The sequence below is a fragment of the Ornithodoros turicata genome, chromosome 2 (genome assembly GCF_037126465.1).
Source record: "Ornithodoros turicata isolate Travis chromosome 2, ASM3712646v1, whole genome shotgun sequence".
In the NCBI taxonomy this organism is placed as follows: Eukaryota; Metazoa; Arthropoda; class Arachnida; order Ixodida; family Argasidae; genus Ornithodoros; species Ornithodoros turicata.
Genome location: NC_088202.1, coordinates 145,597,411 through 145,614,453, shown reverse-complemented (window position 1 = coordinate 145,614,453; position 17,043 = coordinate 145,597,411). Strand labels below are relative to the sequence as shown.

At 46.5% G+C, this 17,043-nt stretch overlaps 1 protein-coding gene across 4 annotated transcripts in view; it reads right to left on the bottom strand.

The window, feature by feature from the left end:
- Window positions 1-767: 767 nt before the first annotated feature.
- LOC135386311 (trypsin alpha-3-like) overlaps window positions 768-17,043 on the bottom strand; it is a 37,935-nt gene continuing 21,659 nt past the window's right edge. For 2 of the 4 annotated variants that reach the window (XM_064616148.1, XM_064616146.1), the window contains exons 2-8: window positions 14,678-14,710; window positions 14,500-14,542; window positions 12,270-12,346; window positions 9,060-9,166; window positions 5,259-5,515; window positions 2,632-2,780; window positions 768-971 (exon numbers count right to left, since the gene is read on the bottom strand). In XM_064616148.1, the coding sequence (XP_064472218.1) occupies window positions 813-971; window positions 2,632-2,780; window positions 5,259-5,515; window positions 9,060-9,166; window positions 12,270-12,346; window positions 14,500-14,542; window positions 14,678-14,710 (825 nt within the window). In that variant the 3' untranslated portion in view covers window positions 768-812. The remainder of the gene's footprint in view (window positions 972-2,631; window positions 2,781-5,258; window positions 5,516-9,059; window positions 9,167-12,269; window positions 12,347-14,499; window positions 14,543-14,677; window positions 14,711-17,043) is intronic. The other 2 variants (XM_064616147.1, XM_064616149.1) reach the window with 2 other exon arrangements.

Below are 17,043 nucleotides of genomic sequence, written 5' to 3'. Positions count from 1 at the left end.
TATAACCTGTTCCCGTACTCAAAGTACCGATTTTTCAGGTATTTATCTGGAGTACACGGATGGCCTGCTCAAGATTCTTGAGGATCCTACTGCACTCTAAGAAAAAAAAAGGAGTAAAACGGGGAGTAATTGCAGCTTCTACTCCCCGAGATTGCAATTACTCCCCATTTTAGTCCGCTAACCCGACATTTACTCCCCAGGACTGCAAATTGTCACTGACCTTCGCGAATGGTCTCCTGAATGCAACAGTCTACGTCAATATGTGCCCTTGGTCAATTTGATGGCATGAGGCTGTATAACTCAGCCGACGTAGCAATTTTTCCAGCCACACAGAGTAAGAAACAGTTAGCGCATCTTCCTTCGCAAATTGTGCCCTATGTATGGCGCAAGATTTTATATCACTCGATATGTCACGGTTGATGGTTTGCTTGAAAGTATTTTCATGCATGCACACGAATTATGTACCTGGGACTCTTACAACAGCGCGTGAAATGAAGTCTACACTCTGTGACATTCATTTACTCCCGCGCAGTTACTCCCGAAAGGGACTACTTTTTGTGGCAATGCATTTAGTCTCCAAGAGGAGTAAAAGTACTCCTCTTTTTCTTAGAGTGTCTTTCATGGTCATGGTGGTGGTTCATGAAAGGGACTATTTTTTGCGGCAATGCATTTAGTCCACAAGAGGAGTAAAAGTACTACTTTTCTTTTCTTAGACTGTGGTTCATGGCTGGCCGTAGTGAGTCTCTATAGTGCATGTCACCTACGTATTACGATAGAAGCGAATGCTTTATTGCTATTGGACGATGCTGATATCACTCGTGCACTTTCGTCGTAAGCCAGTTTCTGAACGCCTGGACGTTGGAATAGGCACCTGGGTAGCGGACGTCCCCACACCCGACGCCGAACGAAATGATACCCACGATGTAGAAACGGTTCGTAAATGGAACCAAGATGCCGCCGCCGGAGTCACCCTACGGAAAAAGGAAGGGAGAGCTTAAGGTGGCCACCCCGGACACTTTTTATTAAGTAATTAGCGCCGCGAAGCAACTGTAGCTATGAGCGGCGTACAGATGTAGACAGATAAAGAGAGGACAGCAGGAAGGAGTGGGGGACATGGGGGGGGGGGGTTAGTGTCCGGTCTGGGCCGATTTCCGAGATAAATTGGGAAATTCAATTTCTGGGCGAATTAAATTTCATAAAAGTGCTCAGAAGTAATGGCGAGAAGGTCCCCCCTAGAGTCACTCAATAGGGGTACAGAGTATCGCATTTCTTTTCCGCGCCGGAGCCGCTGTTCGGTGTCCGCGATTGGGCCCGATCGCGCGTCACGTGGTTTCTCCTTCCAAGAACGCGCCGTCCATGTTGAGTCCCCTCCATCCAAAACCGGTTTCCTGTGTTGCGAGCTGGCTCGGCAGCGCGTGTTTCTCCGGCGGAAAACGGGGAGATCGGCGTCCCGTTGCTAGGCGACGCAGCCACGTCGGACTCAAGATGGCGGTCTCGCTCGCCGGCGTCGCTACTCTGCTCCCTATTTAGTGGCTCTAGTTACCCCGAAATAAATCTCGTTCGCCCCACACTATTCAGACAAGTAGATGTAAGATTCTTTACCGCGATTGGTGAAACACCCTGCATGCTACACATAGTCGTGCCTACTCTGCCTTTTGTCCAGATACACCTGTCGTCTGCTATGACTAGACAAGAACCAGTGGCATATGGCCGTGCGGGTTAATGCGTCCCGCTCATTGGTGGTTGCCAAGGTCCTGCTGAAGACTGGGAGTTGGTGAGTTCGAATCCTACCACCGGCTGTGCTGTCGGAGGTTTTCCGCCACACTTCCCAGACGAAATGTCGACTCACTTCCCCTTGAAGTCAGCCCAGGACGCTTCCTAACCCCATGTCCCCCGCTCCTTCCCGCAGTCCTCTCTCTCTGTTAAACCTGTTAAACAGTGGGAGGTAGCGGAATGGAATCCTTTTTTGTTGTTGTTGTTGTTTTGGTCTGTACTTCCAGACGAAGGGTTACCCACAATTTCGCATAGTTAATCCCCACTCCCCCATTTATCTCCCCATTACTCCCATTACTCTCCCCATTTATCCGTGTCTGTAAATCGCCCGCAGTCGCAGTCGCTTCGCAGTGCTAACAGGGAATGTAAAAGACAAATGATATTTCAGTAATGCCATTAATGTGGTAGCCTCCAGAGCTTTCTACGCGATGTGGGAGGAAAGCATATACCACGGCAAAACTCACTCATGCTCAATGTGGTCAATGAGCTGAGCAGGAGTGAGCGAACGAAGTGCTGACTGGTAGGCGAGTGAGCGGGGGTTACAAATGACGATCCCAGCTCTCAATAGTAGCGCCGAACAGCGACAAATCAGGCGCCGCGCACTGGAGCTGGAGCAGCCTATGCTCGGCGCAGCAGAGCATGGCGCAGCGGGGCATGGCACAGCCTGTGTACTCACTGGCGTGCGAGCTCACTAGGGGCCAGTCAGCGCTGCGAGTGCATAAAAAGTGCTAGAGTGTATCAAGTATGCTATCGCATTAAATATCTGCTTTCTCTTTGTAAGCTGTTCTGTTTGCGTCTGCAATTGTGCGCTTAATGCCCCGACCGTATGTAGAATAAATAAACCAGTTTAATCCGTACCTGGCACGCATCGTAGGTAGCCTTGTATGCGCACAACATTGTGCTCACGTTGTAGTACTCGGAGCCGAGCTTCTTGAAGCAGTATTCTTGATCCATGAAAGTCTGAGTGGTGAACTGGAGGTAGGGGCTCACGTAACCCTTCTGTCCTGCTAAAGAAATTGAACTCTTCTTCGATATCGTATCGCTTATGTTCCGATAACGATGCATTGAATACGAATCTGAATACAGATTTAAACGCAGCACAACGCCTGAGGCCGTCGAGAGACAAAAAAAAAAAAAAAGGCAGTCGTCGAAAAATCCAGTTAGCTGCGGAACTCGCCAGCTTGTGTGTAAGCCTAACCTTGATTAGCCGGCGTCAAATCCCTCGTTCTCTGTGTACGGCGTACTTAGGGAGTGACTTTTTCGGGTTAAATGCCTCCCTCAGGTTCCGGGGTTTTGGGGTGGAATAGGGTGCTATTTTTAAAGCTGTATATCAGAAAGAAATCGGGCAATAATTGTGCCTTCGGGTGTTATCGGGTGTTTTTGTTTCTCCTCTTGTGTATTAAGTCCTCTCCTACATTCCTTTTTTTTTTTCCTTTTTGTGGGTGACCTACCAGCGCTAATACCCGAAGGCATAGCAACAACAACAACTGAATTTTCCGATGATGAATGGGGAGTTTCATCTATCCCATTGCTCGTGGTGATGTGGTGAATGAAATAATGAGCCCCTTCACAATAAGGATCGAAGTGCTGTCATGATCGATGATGACAGTGTTGACACACATGGGTGTATTGCTGGGAACGTAAGTGACCCATTCTTACATGTGTTACAGGTGACGACCTTTGTTCGTTTTCAGTGGAAACGTCACTTGAGGGTTTCATAGTGACTGGAATTCGGAAAGAAACCAGGTTTAACCCGAATTTGGCAGAGGTCAGTTCGGGGGTGGGGGAGGAGGGGGGATAATCGGGTGGAATCGGATCCGAGGATCTATAGGTATGAGTTCGACTCCAACAGCTGCCCGACTTTTTCGATGTCTGCCTTATTTCATCCGCTCTGTCCCGTCTCCTGGACATTGGAAGCATTCGTCTATACGATGAAGACAGGTCCTTAGGGAGGATTCACACGATGTAACTTTAGCTGCAACTTGTTTGAGCAACGGTTAAAGGGACTATCGCATCCGGGAACGTATGTATGATACCGATAGGATAATGTTCGTCACCGTTTCAGAGTCAACTTTGCCAAATTTCTCTTCCGAAAACAGCTTAAATATTAAGTAATCGAGTTTTAAAGGTCCGCATTCCATCTGCAGCCAACACAATGATGACGTAAGCCAGGCACACGAATAGGAGCGCAGCGCAGGCGATTGTCTCCGAGATCGTCTGCTTGGCGTTCGCATCGCACTATATACTAAGTGAAAAGTCCTCGGTAAATACGCTGGCTTTCGCTTACCGGTGTGAGTGCAGACGTAACCATGTTACGTGAAACAAGGCGTTACGCTCCTGACTGTACGAACACGTTCGACACTAACCAGAAACAACGTTCCGCGAGCCGGTAACAGAGAGGACGCCGTTCCCTAGCATTCTGCCTCGCTCGCCCGCCCGGCCGCCTGTCTGTCGGTTGCCAAGGCTACCAAGGTCCCTCCGGCCGCTCCGTGATTGGTATTCTCCATGTCATAGGGCGCGCAGTGATTGGCCTCGTCCGTGTGACGTTTCCGGAGAGGGAACCCCGGAATGCGTCGTCTGCTCTTGCGAAGTTTTATATCAAACTACACAGGAACAACGCTGCCAATTCGCGTCGGGTTTTCGGCGTTATCATCAGTGATGAACGCGGAGTAAAACGGCGCTACAGTTTCGGAATCGACTGAGATGGATGCGATAGTCCCTTTAAGAGAAGAATAAGGACGTGTTCAATAACACATTCTCGTGAAAATATTTTACACGAACCGCCGGGGGAGCTTCCATGCTGCTCGTGGGGCTGAGGAATTTACTTATTGGAAGTGACGTCACGACAGACAGTTATTGCGATTGGATGGCAACGGGAGAGGAACCAAGTGGTGGACAGGTTACGCCTCTGAAGTTTCAAAAATACGACGAAGTTTCAAAATACACGAAGAAGAAACAATGCTGTTTCTTCTTAGTATCCTGCCTCTGCGATGTCTGTCTGACCTTGTCCAGGCACCTCCTTCTGATTGCGTTTTATTTTTATTTATATTTGTATTGCGTTTGTAGTTCTCTTCACCCTTACCCTTTTCTCTTGTAGCATGTGACTTGTTTTTTTTATATATGCTTCACCACTTGTAACAGGTCCTCGAACCTGAAGAAGTGCAGCCTACTGCACGAAAGTCTTGTTTTTTTAATGTACATAGCTTAAATAGTTGATGCTCTTAACCGTCTTTGTTATCTTTGATTATGTATCGCCGGAAACGTGTACATTGTTTTTCTTCACGCTCTACGATGTCCTCTGAAGTTTGTTAGAAGAATCGCTCGTGGGGCGATCCGTGCTGCAACTCTGGCAACCTGGCCATGGCGCAATGTCACCGCCGCTCGCACGGGACAACCTACCTGGGCAACTGGGTTGCGCGCCACTAAGTTTACATCGTGTGGATCGACCTCTATTCGACGAGGTCATTTACGAGAAGCACACTTACAGGGGCTCGTGTGTCCCCAGCCTGCAATGACACCCGTCAGTCCCGTTAGCTGGACGTCGTTCTTGGGAAAGCAGGCCGGGCGTACGTGTTCCGTGAAGTGCAGGGCCTTGGGTAAAGTGATGACGGCGACGTCGTTTTCTAGGTTGTCATCGTTGTAGCGTGGGTGGGCCTCGAACACGGTGCTTAATTGCGACTGGGCCTGGTCCAGTACGGTGCTCCCGTAGCGGATGAGCACATGCTGTCCTAAGTGGTTCTCACTGGAATGAACATCAAGTCGGTCACGAACTGAAGGACAATGAAAGCCTCCATGTGCACACTGTATTCTAGCCTCCATTATTGTCCGGGTGAGTGACTCGAATCGACAACATTGGGAGCGAGATTGCCGATTTCTTAATCGCGTAGCAGCTCTTCAGCGGATCACTGTAGTCGTACGGCGAGACCATGACCTACTACAGTGAACCCTCGCTAATATGACACCCCGATAATATGACATACTGACTTTATGACCTTTTTCCTGGGGACCGTTCCGCCGCCATGTAAATCCATCACGTTAGCCATGACCTACTACAGTGAACCCTGGCTAATATGACACCCCGATAATATGACATACTGACTTTATGACCGCTTTTCTTGGGAACCGTTCCGCCGCCATGTAAATCCATCACGTTAGCCATGACCTACTACAGTGAACCCTCGCTAATATGACCCCCGATAATATGACATACTGACTTTATGACCGTTTTTCGCGGGAACCGTTCCGCTGCCATGTAAATCCATCACGTTAGCCATGACCTACTACAGTGAACCCTCGCTAATATGACCCCCGATAATATGACATACTGACTTTATGGCCGTTTTTCGCGGGAACCGTTCCGCCGCCATGTAAATCCATCACGTTAGCCATGACCTACTACAGTGAACCCTCGCTAATATGACACCCCGATAATATGACATACTGACTTTATGACCGTTTTTCTTGGGAACCGTTCCGTCGCCATGTAAATCCATCACGTTAGCCATGACCTACTACAGTGAACGCTCGCTAATATGACACCCCGATAATATGACATACTGACTTTATGGCCGTTTTTCTTGGGAACCGTTCCGCCGCCATGTAAATCCATCACGTTAGCCATGACCTACTACAGTGAACCCTCGCTAATATGACACCCCGATAATATGACATACTGACTTTATGACCGTTTTTCGCGGGAACCGTTCCGCCGCCATGTAAATCCATCACGTTAGCCATGACCTACTACAGTGAACGCTCGCTAATATGACACCCCGATAATATGACATACTGACTTTATGACCGTTTTTCGCGGGAACCGTTCCGCCGCCATGTAAATCCATCACGTTAGCCATGACCTACTACAGTGAACCCTCGCTAATATGACTCCCGATAATACGACATACTGACTTTATGACCGTTTTTCGCGGGAACCGTTCCGCCGCCATGTAAATCCATCACGTTAGCCATGACCTACTACAGTGAACCCTCGCTAATATGACCCCCGATAATATGACATACTGACTTTATGACCGTTTTTCGCGGGAACCGTTCCGCCGCCATGTAAATCCACCACGTTAGCCATGACCTACTACAGTGAACCCTCGCTAATATGACCCCCGATAATATGACATACTCTACTTTATGACCGTTTTTCGCGGGAACCGTTCCGCCGCCACGTAAATCCATCACGTTAGCCATGACCTACTACAGTGAACCCTCGCTAATATGACCCCCGATAATATGACATACTGACTTTATGACCGTTTTTCTTGGGAACCGTTCCGCCGCCATGTAAATCCATCACGTTAGCCATGACCTACTACAGTGAACCATCGCTAATATGACACCCCGATAATATGACATACTGACTTTATGACCGTTTTTCGCGGGAACCGTTCCGCCGCCATGTAAATCCATCACGTTAGTATGACAATCCGCTTATCCAAACTATGACTGAGATTTTTGTCACAAGTAGTGTCAAATACAGGTATTATTTTCTCGTTATTATGACCAGGTCACAAGACCCGCAGGGCAGCCGCAGGGAGAGGCTACACACATACCTCAGGAAAGAGGGTGACATGCGTTGAAGTAGCGCGCCAAGGTTTGGGATTACACCCGATGTTGTTGACCTCGGAATTACTCGTAGCGCTTTTCGGATTGCCAAAGCACTGTAGTGCTTAAAACAGAAGTGACCACGAGACCAGGTCACAATGTGCTGCTGCTGGTGCGCACCTAATAATGGCCGGAACGACGAACAGGTCTCTGAGGACAGCGGGCTGTGCGTTTCTAGTACAACAATTCGCTTTATGACCAAAATGTGCGGGAACGCGGTGGTGGTCATATTAACGAGGGGTTCACTGCACTACGCTTATGCACCTGGAAAATATACGCTCCGATCACCGGCGTATGTTCTGAGGCTGGAACAACATAGAAAGGACAAACACATACAAGGCCTCAAATTGCCTAAGAAATTAACGATGAAAGATATGGAAGTCACGGAAAAGGTTAGCCAGCTGTAGGACTCGAATCCACATCTTCTGGATTCTGGATCTTCTGGAACACAATCCAGAAGATGTGGGTTCGAGTCCTACAGCTGGCTAACCCTTTCTGTGACTTCCATCTTTCACGGGGATGTGCGAACGCGTCAGCGGCTCTATTCCGCATATTCTGTAATTCTTCAGCATCAGAGCCGTATATTAAAAGGGAGTCTGGCCATTAATGGGTCATGCCTATACCTGAAGCTCCACCCACTTTTTCAGCTTTCCGACCAATGAAGTCTTGAAATATGGGGCGCTATCAATCAGCCTATCCTCACTATTTGCCCCCCTATCCAACATGGGCAGCGTCATTTTGGGTGGCAAGTGGATTGGTTGGGATTGAAATGGATACCTCTCGCAACCTGCAAAACTAGTGGATTGTTGGTGCAAATTTGATAAGCGCCACCTAGGGAGCATAAAGCATGTCGGGAATCGTCTTCTGCTTCCGTCGTTGTACCGCTGCCGGCAGAACCACCTGCTGGGACACATTCTGTTGTAGGTATGATTTTTAAACAAATCTACATGAATAGTTGGAATATAAGAAGCAAGAATGTTTATATCCATGAAATCCAGCGGTTAAAAATAAGATTGTACAGCACAGCGCCGTTTTTGTTATGATTTCGTTGTGATCGCCGCGATCGCCGTGTTCACTAGGCCTAACAGCGGCGACAAAACGTATTATTTCCAGTTCGATATTGATGGATGAGCATAAGTTGAAACTGATTTCTGAGAAATTTATATTAGGATGTACATTTGCAGCGTAAAATCAGGTTAGTCTGTGAAAATTTTTTGCCACGAAATCCCCGCTTCACTGTGTTTGTTTTCGTCGCCATTTTGGGTGGCAGTATGGTGTCATGGCGACCCCCTTGGTAAAAAGCAAACCAATCAGAGGAGCGAAACTGTGATTGACAGGTCGAGCCTCTCTTTGTGGCTCCTCCCAATGGCCAGACTCCCTTTTAATATACGGCTCTGGGAGAGTACAATTACTCTCAAAAAGGTGTCTCCTCACTCCCACAAGGGAGTATAATATTGCTCCCTTACTCCCTACCAGAGAGTATAATATACGGCTTTTAATATACGGCTCTGTTCAGCATGAACCGGCTGCGCCATCTGCTGAGCGCGCGAGAATATTACTCGGCGCCTCTAAAGTCCCAGGCGCCTGCGCACGCGCGTGAGAAATTAGGGAAGAGGTCCCTTAGCGCTTGGAAGATACCACTGAAGGTTTACGTGAATGCCGATAAAGCTTACAAGTACAAGCAATGTCCAGCAGTGAGGATGTGCTTCTTGGTCAGAATGGTGCCACCACAGTTTCCCCACAGTGGCCTAGGCTTGTTGAAACGCACTTGGAGGAACACCTGTAAGAAGAGCAATGTGCCAGTGATAATCGAAGCCGTGAAACGATTTCGCTCTCTTGTCTTGGACACAAACCAAAGAGAGATGTACGCATAGATGTACATCCCCTGGCCAAAACCGCACTACACATATAACTACTCACATTCATATTCTGTAGTCCCTTCGTTAATCTCTGTGTTTATCAATAGACACATAAATGTAACCTAACCTAAGTTTTTATGAGAAATTAAAAGACAAAGACAAAGTTAGTACTACGGGGTTACTGATAATACAGGGTGTGTGTGTGTGTTTTTTTTTTCTTTTTTTAGCTACGAGTATCCTCTGGAAAAGATGTAACTAGTACAAGGTGATAATTACCTAAAATGTATTAATTACCTCTTTAATTAGGGAATTTCGTGCAAAAATCCAGGTAACAGAGCAGGAGAAAATCCTCGTTGAAATCCATTCTATCTTTTAAAAATCAAGGAAAGAGCTTGTGCCGCGAAATATCCACCGCTGAATTTCGATATGCATATGAGCCGAAACCCGTAAAGCGCTCCTGAAGAGCGCGTCACCCTCGGCCCCTTATCTGGGCCGGAAAGCGGTTTATCTGGCTAGCTGAGCGGCACCTACTCCAATCATCTCCTTCACTCCAAAGGCGCTGTGCTTGATGCGTTCCTGGTCGCCGCGGGGGTTCAGCTTATCTGCATATCAAAATTCGGGGATGTATGTTTTAAAGCACGTGCGTGTTTCAGGATTTTTTTAAACGCGATATGGTTTATGACTAGGATAGTCTCTTAATCTGCTATCTCGCTTTCGCTCAAAATCACCTAATTAAAACGTTAATTAATCAATTTTAGGTAATTAGTCATCTCGTGGATGCACACTTTCTTCGACAGGATGTCCCCCTCGCGGTAACTCAACTCAAAAAAAGACATTTATGCTGGTCTCATAGCTTTCCATAAAAACTCTGTAAAGGCTTAAAAAAAACACCCTGTATAAGGAGGCACTGTGGGTGGATAACGCAGCGCCGTAGTACAATGGAATGTCGAAAGGACACAGGCAACGGTAACCTCGAGGTTAACGTTGCTTGTGTCCGACACACGGCTATTTCAATGACCGTCGACACCAACGATCACTGAACATCTCGAGCACCATTGGCCATGTGCGCTGCCAGACGGCGAGATCTAATGGTCCTTGAGAGGCTGACCTGACACACCGGATCATCCATTCGTGCCCTGCCGTTCGTCCATCAACATGAGTTTTAGTAGACAAAAGGCATCTACAGTGACACAAAGCGTATAATGCAAAGCGATTTTAGAATTGTAATGGTGCTTGATGTTGTTCCATATGCGTAAATAGTAGTAATTTAATGTGCATTTTTTTTTTCGACAGTCGAGACTGGAAAAGTAAGTTTGCGAATGCCAGGCACATATGCGATAACTATAAAGCGCAGATGTTTATGCACGAAAAGTGTTGGTTTTATGCGCCTATAACAGGCAGACAAATCTCGATGAAGGCACTAAAGGCAGAATTACAGGCATCATTACCGCATTCACGTTTTGAGCTCTACGAATGCGGAAAGCAGATAACCCAACCATTTTTTTTTCTCTCTCTCTCTCCTTTGTGTGTGTGTGTGTGTGTTTTCTCCGCAGACCCGAAGCCAGTACCAAGCGCCACTATGTCGGGACTTACATCCCAATCATCTTTCTTTTCTCTATCATGATCATCATCTGCCATCGTGATGCCACATGAACGCTTCAAAAATCAGCTTCTTGTAGTATTTTTATTCACAGGGTTTTCTCCAAGAAACGTAAATGAGTCGTCACATAACCCCTTTGTTCAAAGAACACAACGCCTTCCTCGCCGAGCGACCCCTTTCGTCCACGAGAGAAGGAGCAGAGAGTGGTTTTTATATCAAAGTCTAAAGGAGGCTACAAATCGGACTCGGCAGCTTATATGAAAACAAGGTAATCGTTGCGCCACTGCTCAGCAACGAAATAAGTCGTGTGTTTCACGTGATTTTGCGGCAACAGCTAGAGTCACTCAATAGGGGTGCAGAGCATCGCATTCCTTTTCCACGCCGGAGCCGCGGCTCAGTGTCCGCGATTAGACCGATCGTGTCACCGTTTCACGGTGTCACGGGTGGTTTCTCCTTCCAAGAACCCCGCCGTCCATGTTGAGTCACCTCCATCCAAAACCGGTTTCCTGAGTTGCGAACTTGCGAGCTGGCTCGACTGCGCGTTGTTCTCCACCCTGGAGAAGGGGGAGATTCGCGTCCCGTTGCTAGGCGACGCGGCCCCCCCTGACTCAAGATGGCGGACTCTCTCGCCGGCGTGGCTCAGTGTCGCCACTCTGCGCAAAACGCTGCCACGTGAGCGCGAGCTCTTTGTATACGTGCTCGACTAGTGCTCTTCCAAGCATGGGAAATATCATAGACTCAACAATAAGATATTCCGTAGCAGACGACGGGCGCAGCAGACGACCGTAGCAGACGACACCACGCGTGGTGTCGTCTGCTATGTGCGCAGTACGTCACCTGCTGATGAGCGCCGTGCGAATGGTCAACGGAAGATGTGGCGGAAGTTCCGCTCCGTTGGCAGGTCTTGCTTCGATCAGTAGAATATTCCGTTGGAATGTCGCTGGTGTGGATACGCGGTATCAGGCCCAACAACCATTCCACTTGAGGCAGAAGGACGGGAGTACCCTGACATGAAATGTGCGTGCCATTGCGCTCATCCAAAACATACCAACTTAAACTCGTTCTCGACCTTCCTCTGCCTCGAAGTAAAATATGAAAGGAAATATCCTTGGAGTAATTTGAGAAATGAAAACAGGTTTTTTTTTAATTTTAAGAGTATATAAGACTTCCAAAAAGTGTGCAAGTTACATATGTCCAATATTGATTTGTTAAAGTGTTTGTACGATACCAAGTTGATAAAAAAGTAGTTAAAGTAGAGTAGTATTTAAGTTACGTTAAGTAGTAAGTAGTTAAGTATAAGTAAGTTAGTTAAGTATACACAAGTCTGGAAAAGAGCCGTTCACCCGAGCTACAGTAAAGCCAGAGCAGCTTACGGTACTGTGCAGTAAAGTTGTGGTAAATCTCAGGGAATGGGAGCTACTTACAGTCCATGGCATTTTCCGATCCCTGACGCGCAGTCCGTTGATGATGGCTCGTGGTTCTATATCAGACATACCGCACACTGAGTGAACAGAGGAGAGTTCTGATATAGTTTACATTGTAGTAATTAATTACGCTAATTACGGTACAATAATCCATAATCTACGCATGCGCTGTACAGCCTCGTTGTCATTAGATGGCTCGAGGTTCTGTATGCCATAATACCTGGCTTTCATGTATAACACAGCCCATGATTTCAATAACTCTTATGATTATCTCCTTTTTTCTTCTTCTTCTATAGTGTCGTCATTTTCGGCTACATATTTATTTATTAAACTGGTCTTATGCGTGAAAGGAACAGACACTTTCGATTATTTCTTAGATATAGCTTTTACTGCCGACTATTTTCGGCCTATAGTCGATAGTCGAACGACTTTACCACGCTACACCCTATCAGAGCAAAGCAACGCCCTCTTGGTTATAATGTGCCACAACGGACTACATTTTATGTCTTCAGAACTACTTTACAGTCTCGGATTTACATTATGCCTTTGCAATCCACGTGACTCACGCCGTATTCTCCCAAAACGGCTCGTATTTTTTCTCCGTGTGTCGTGGAAGCGCATCATAAAATTATTTTCTAGTTTTGATAACCATGACGTCATGTGGTGCACAGTCTTCCACTAGTCAGGCAACATTGCTCCTGTAAGGCTAGTTTCCGGCGCGGCCTCACCCGGCCCTGAGACGTGGTAAGTAAAATCCTGGCCCTATCTAGCTTAAAGAGACAGCCGTCCCGGCCGATGCTGAAACTGTAACGCCGTTTTACTCCTCGTTCTTCGCAGACAATAACGCCGAAAATTCGGCGCGAATTTAGTGAAGTGCCTTTCTGTGCAATTTTATGTAATGCACGGCAAGAGCGGACGCCGGATCTTGAGAATATGGCGGAATTCCCTCTCTGCAAATCGGTGGAAACGTCACACGGACAAGTCCAATCAAGAAGCTTCCTGATTGGACTTGCGCCCTTTTGGCGATAGGCGGGATCGCGTGCAAGTGCAAGTTGCGCATAATCTGTGATCGTTTTTGGAGTGCCGGAATGTCGTTTCTTGGTTAGCGCAGGATGTGTTCATACAGCCAGGAAGATATAGCATTGTGTTCGACGCGACCGTTCATAAGCGAAAACTTGTACTTAGCATAAGTATTGCGATGCGAACGCGAAGCAGACGACATCGGAGACAATCGTTTGCGCTGCGCTCCAATTGGCGTGCATGACCCACGTCATCGTGATGTTATTATCGCTGGGGCTTCCCCAGCTGTAGAGGCAGTATGAATCTTTAAAACTCGTGTATTTAATATATAACCTGCGTTCGGAGGATAAATTTGGCCAAGTAGGCCATGAAACGGTGCCAAACAGTACTCTATCGGTCACACGCACACATTTCTGGATGCGGTCCGGAACTGACGAGGAACAGTTAAACATTTGAACCCACAACATCTAAAAACAGGAAACATAATAGCTGGTGAGCTATAGTGGTGGTAGCTTTTTCGGAGTACCGGACCCATGACGAAACAACGTAACGCTCACTGACGGCATTTCCATTTTGCGTACTGAGTTGTTGAACGAGGTTGAGGGAAAAAAATTTTGTACTTCGTGGTAGGCCCGCTTAGTGCCTTTTCCTCTTACTTATTTGACATCGCGATCGTCTGCTTCTGCCAATCGCGCAGACGATTCAAACGCCTAATTAAAGTGATCGTCATTGGACGACTGCTGAGTGTTACGTCACGTTCGAGTAGCAGTAGCCTTACACTGGCTACCAGTGGCTGCCAATGCGACTAACAGCGGCTTGTATCCATAGTAACGGTCGCCGAAAGCACGGTCGTCATTGGCGGACTTTAATGTGTTGTTTATCTATAGGTGGAGTCGGCATTGCTAATATCCTGGGACGTAGCCACAAGATATTCCGTAGCAGACGACAGGATGCAGACGGCGCGCGCAGTACCAGATTCCCAATGATTCTCCCATCATGCGAATCATCAAACTTTTGCCCCGTGAGCAGTTTGTGTGTGTTTTCTTCCGCTGGAATATTCCGAAGAGACGTCACGTTCGCTTATTCGGCGAGAATTGGGGACACGTTTTTGTGACGCACCAATTTGCGACAATAATTTCACGCAAGTTGACCTCCGTTAAATTGTGAAGTTCTGAGTTTCGACTGCGCGCAGATAATATGAAAAACTTACAAAATCGTTCCCATATAGGCATGGGATCGGAGCTTCCAGCCAGCTGTACGAATGAGCAAATAGTAATTAGGCAACATTTAAGGAAACTCCTCGATGCTGCCAATAATTGTTGTATAGATACTCATGAAAGCTTTTAACTGGCAAGACGCATGCATAATAGAGCTTCGAGTCAACTTACATTATATACTCGGCAGCAACATAGCAGGAGAACCTGGAAACGTATCGAATTTAGACTCGAGGCATCCGCCCGCATTTCGGCGTACCAGAACATTAGCTAATTAAATTAATTAAATTAACTATAATTAATTAAATTACCAGAATTGCTAAATGAAACAAGAACAATACAGTAGTCCCTTACGATGCTATAGCTGCTTCACTCTGTAACATAACTGGGGAGTATTTTGCATAGATCGAGAAGTTACCTGTCAGAAAGAACTCGTTATGAGTTTAGTTACCGTGTGAAAAAATGTAACTAAGTTAATAACGAAGTTCTTGAGCCTGAAATGTAACTCGCAGTTGCGGCGTTACTTGAAAAAAAAAACGAACGAGTTATTTAAAAGTTACTCCGGCCACAAAATAGCAGTTCAGTTAGACATTGAGATGCCTATGCCCAAGAGTGCAACACGCTAACATCGTTTCCGTTTATGTCCAACAGTTCGAACACTTTGCATCTAACTCCCTGTGGGTGCAGAATGGTTCCGCTTCACTTCAATGGCAGCGTTTTTTACTTCCTGAATAGAATACTATCACTTATCGAATATCACGTTTTATGGCGCAAAATGCCATGAAAGAAACAGAGAGCAAGCAAAAACAAACAAACAAACAAACAAAATGTGGACGTCTGTGAAAAGTAAATTAAAAGTAACTTGGAAATTAGCTAAAGTTACTTTGGCAAAGTTACCTGAAAAAGAAACGAGTTCCGCTGAAAGTTACCACGGCGCAAAAGTATATCGAGTTACCAAAAAAAAAAAAAAAAGGGAACTTAGTTAGAATGACGAGTTACCTCGAACTCTGGCATTTTGTAATTGGGAAAAATGATCCGCCATTTCGCTTTTACCACACAACGAGGTCCTACTATACCTTTGCCATCTACTTGAATTGATAACTTATTTTGCTTTCCTTACTGTTGCTTCTAATATTACTCTACAACATATTTGGAAAAGTATATCGTAATTATAATAATATTCTACTGTTTTGATTTTACCACGCAGTGAACCCCAGCCGTTACTTATATATATATATACAGGGTGCTACCCTATAAAAGTCTACCAGCGCCGGCATGCCGTGCTCGCCAATTACTCAATGCAGGCGGTACAATGTGTTGCCTACGTATAAAACTCATAAGGACATTCCATCATGGTAAATATCGAAGTAATTGAGCACCGTAACGCAAAGTTATAGCGCAAAACGTGAGGTTCCCGTAGTCAAAACAGCCAAGATGGCGCCTCCCAGTTAGCAGACGACATCCCTTTTGGGTGTCGTCTGCTGAGTATGCGTCGGCATTTTTCGTTCCTCACGTTGCTTAGTTCTGAGCAAAATACGACAGTTACACGAAAGCGAAATGAAAACTGCAGTTCTATCCGGCTGGCAGGATATGCGACACGTTGTCGTGTGGGGAGCAGCATGTCAAGTGCTCTTCTCAACGCCGCCATCTTGTTTGTTTTGACTATGGGAATTGCACGTTTTGAGTTATAACTTCGTGCTGCGGCACTCAATCACTTGGAAATTTACCAAGATTAATTGTCCTTATGAGCTTTATATAAAGATCGCATAATGTGCCACCTGCATTGAGTAATTGGCGAATACGGCATGGCTGCACGGGTAGACTTTTATAGGGTAACACCCTGTATATATATATATATAGAAAAGGCTAACATGAATATCGTTCCTTCAGCATTCATATGCTTCTTGACAAGCCATGTTGTATACCTCCTCAGTTTTATATTCTGTCTGCTTGCGTGCCCAAGCACCCAACTTCATTATTTTGGAGTTTCCCAGACAGCTTTGCCTGCGTGTTACGTCTTTTTAACGTCTTACAGGCAGCGTTAATTCCCTTTTTGTCACACGGGTCCCCCAAAAAGTAATTTCCGGCGGATGACATTTACGCTGAATGTCATTCGTTCATTGCCTTACCGAATGAATTTGGAGGACTAATTCTATAGACGCGTGCGAATTGCCATTTTAGAACAGAAGCGAATGGGTACGTAGCCAAAGCAAATACGAAGCGACTAGAATATATGTTGACAGTGTATAAACATACATACAGCACGTAGGTGGAGTTTTCAGTCTGCCGGAGGGGGTCGGGGCACAACGCCCCCCCCCCCCCACACACACACACTTCATGCACAGAGGTCGGGCAGGCGTGTCGGGGATTCTGTGTTGCGACGTTGCAAGGAAGGTATTTACAGGATTTTCATGTTAACTCGCACGAAACACGTGATTCTTAGGATATCCCTCGAAACGTTCATTTTGAGTGCCGCCTGGGTAGACTTCTCTGAGAGGGCCTGCTCCCCCATGGGAAAGTTCTGGGGTAACTCAGGCCCC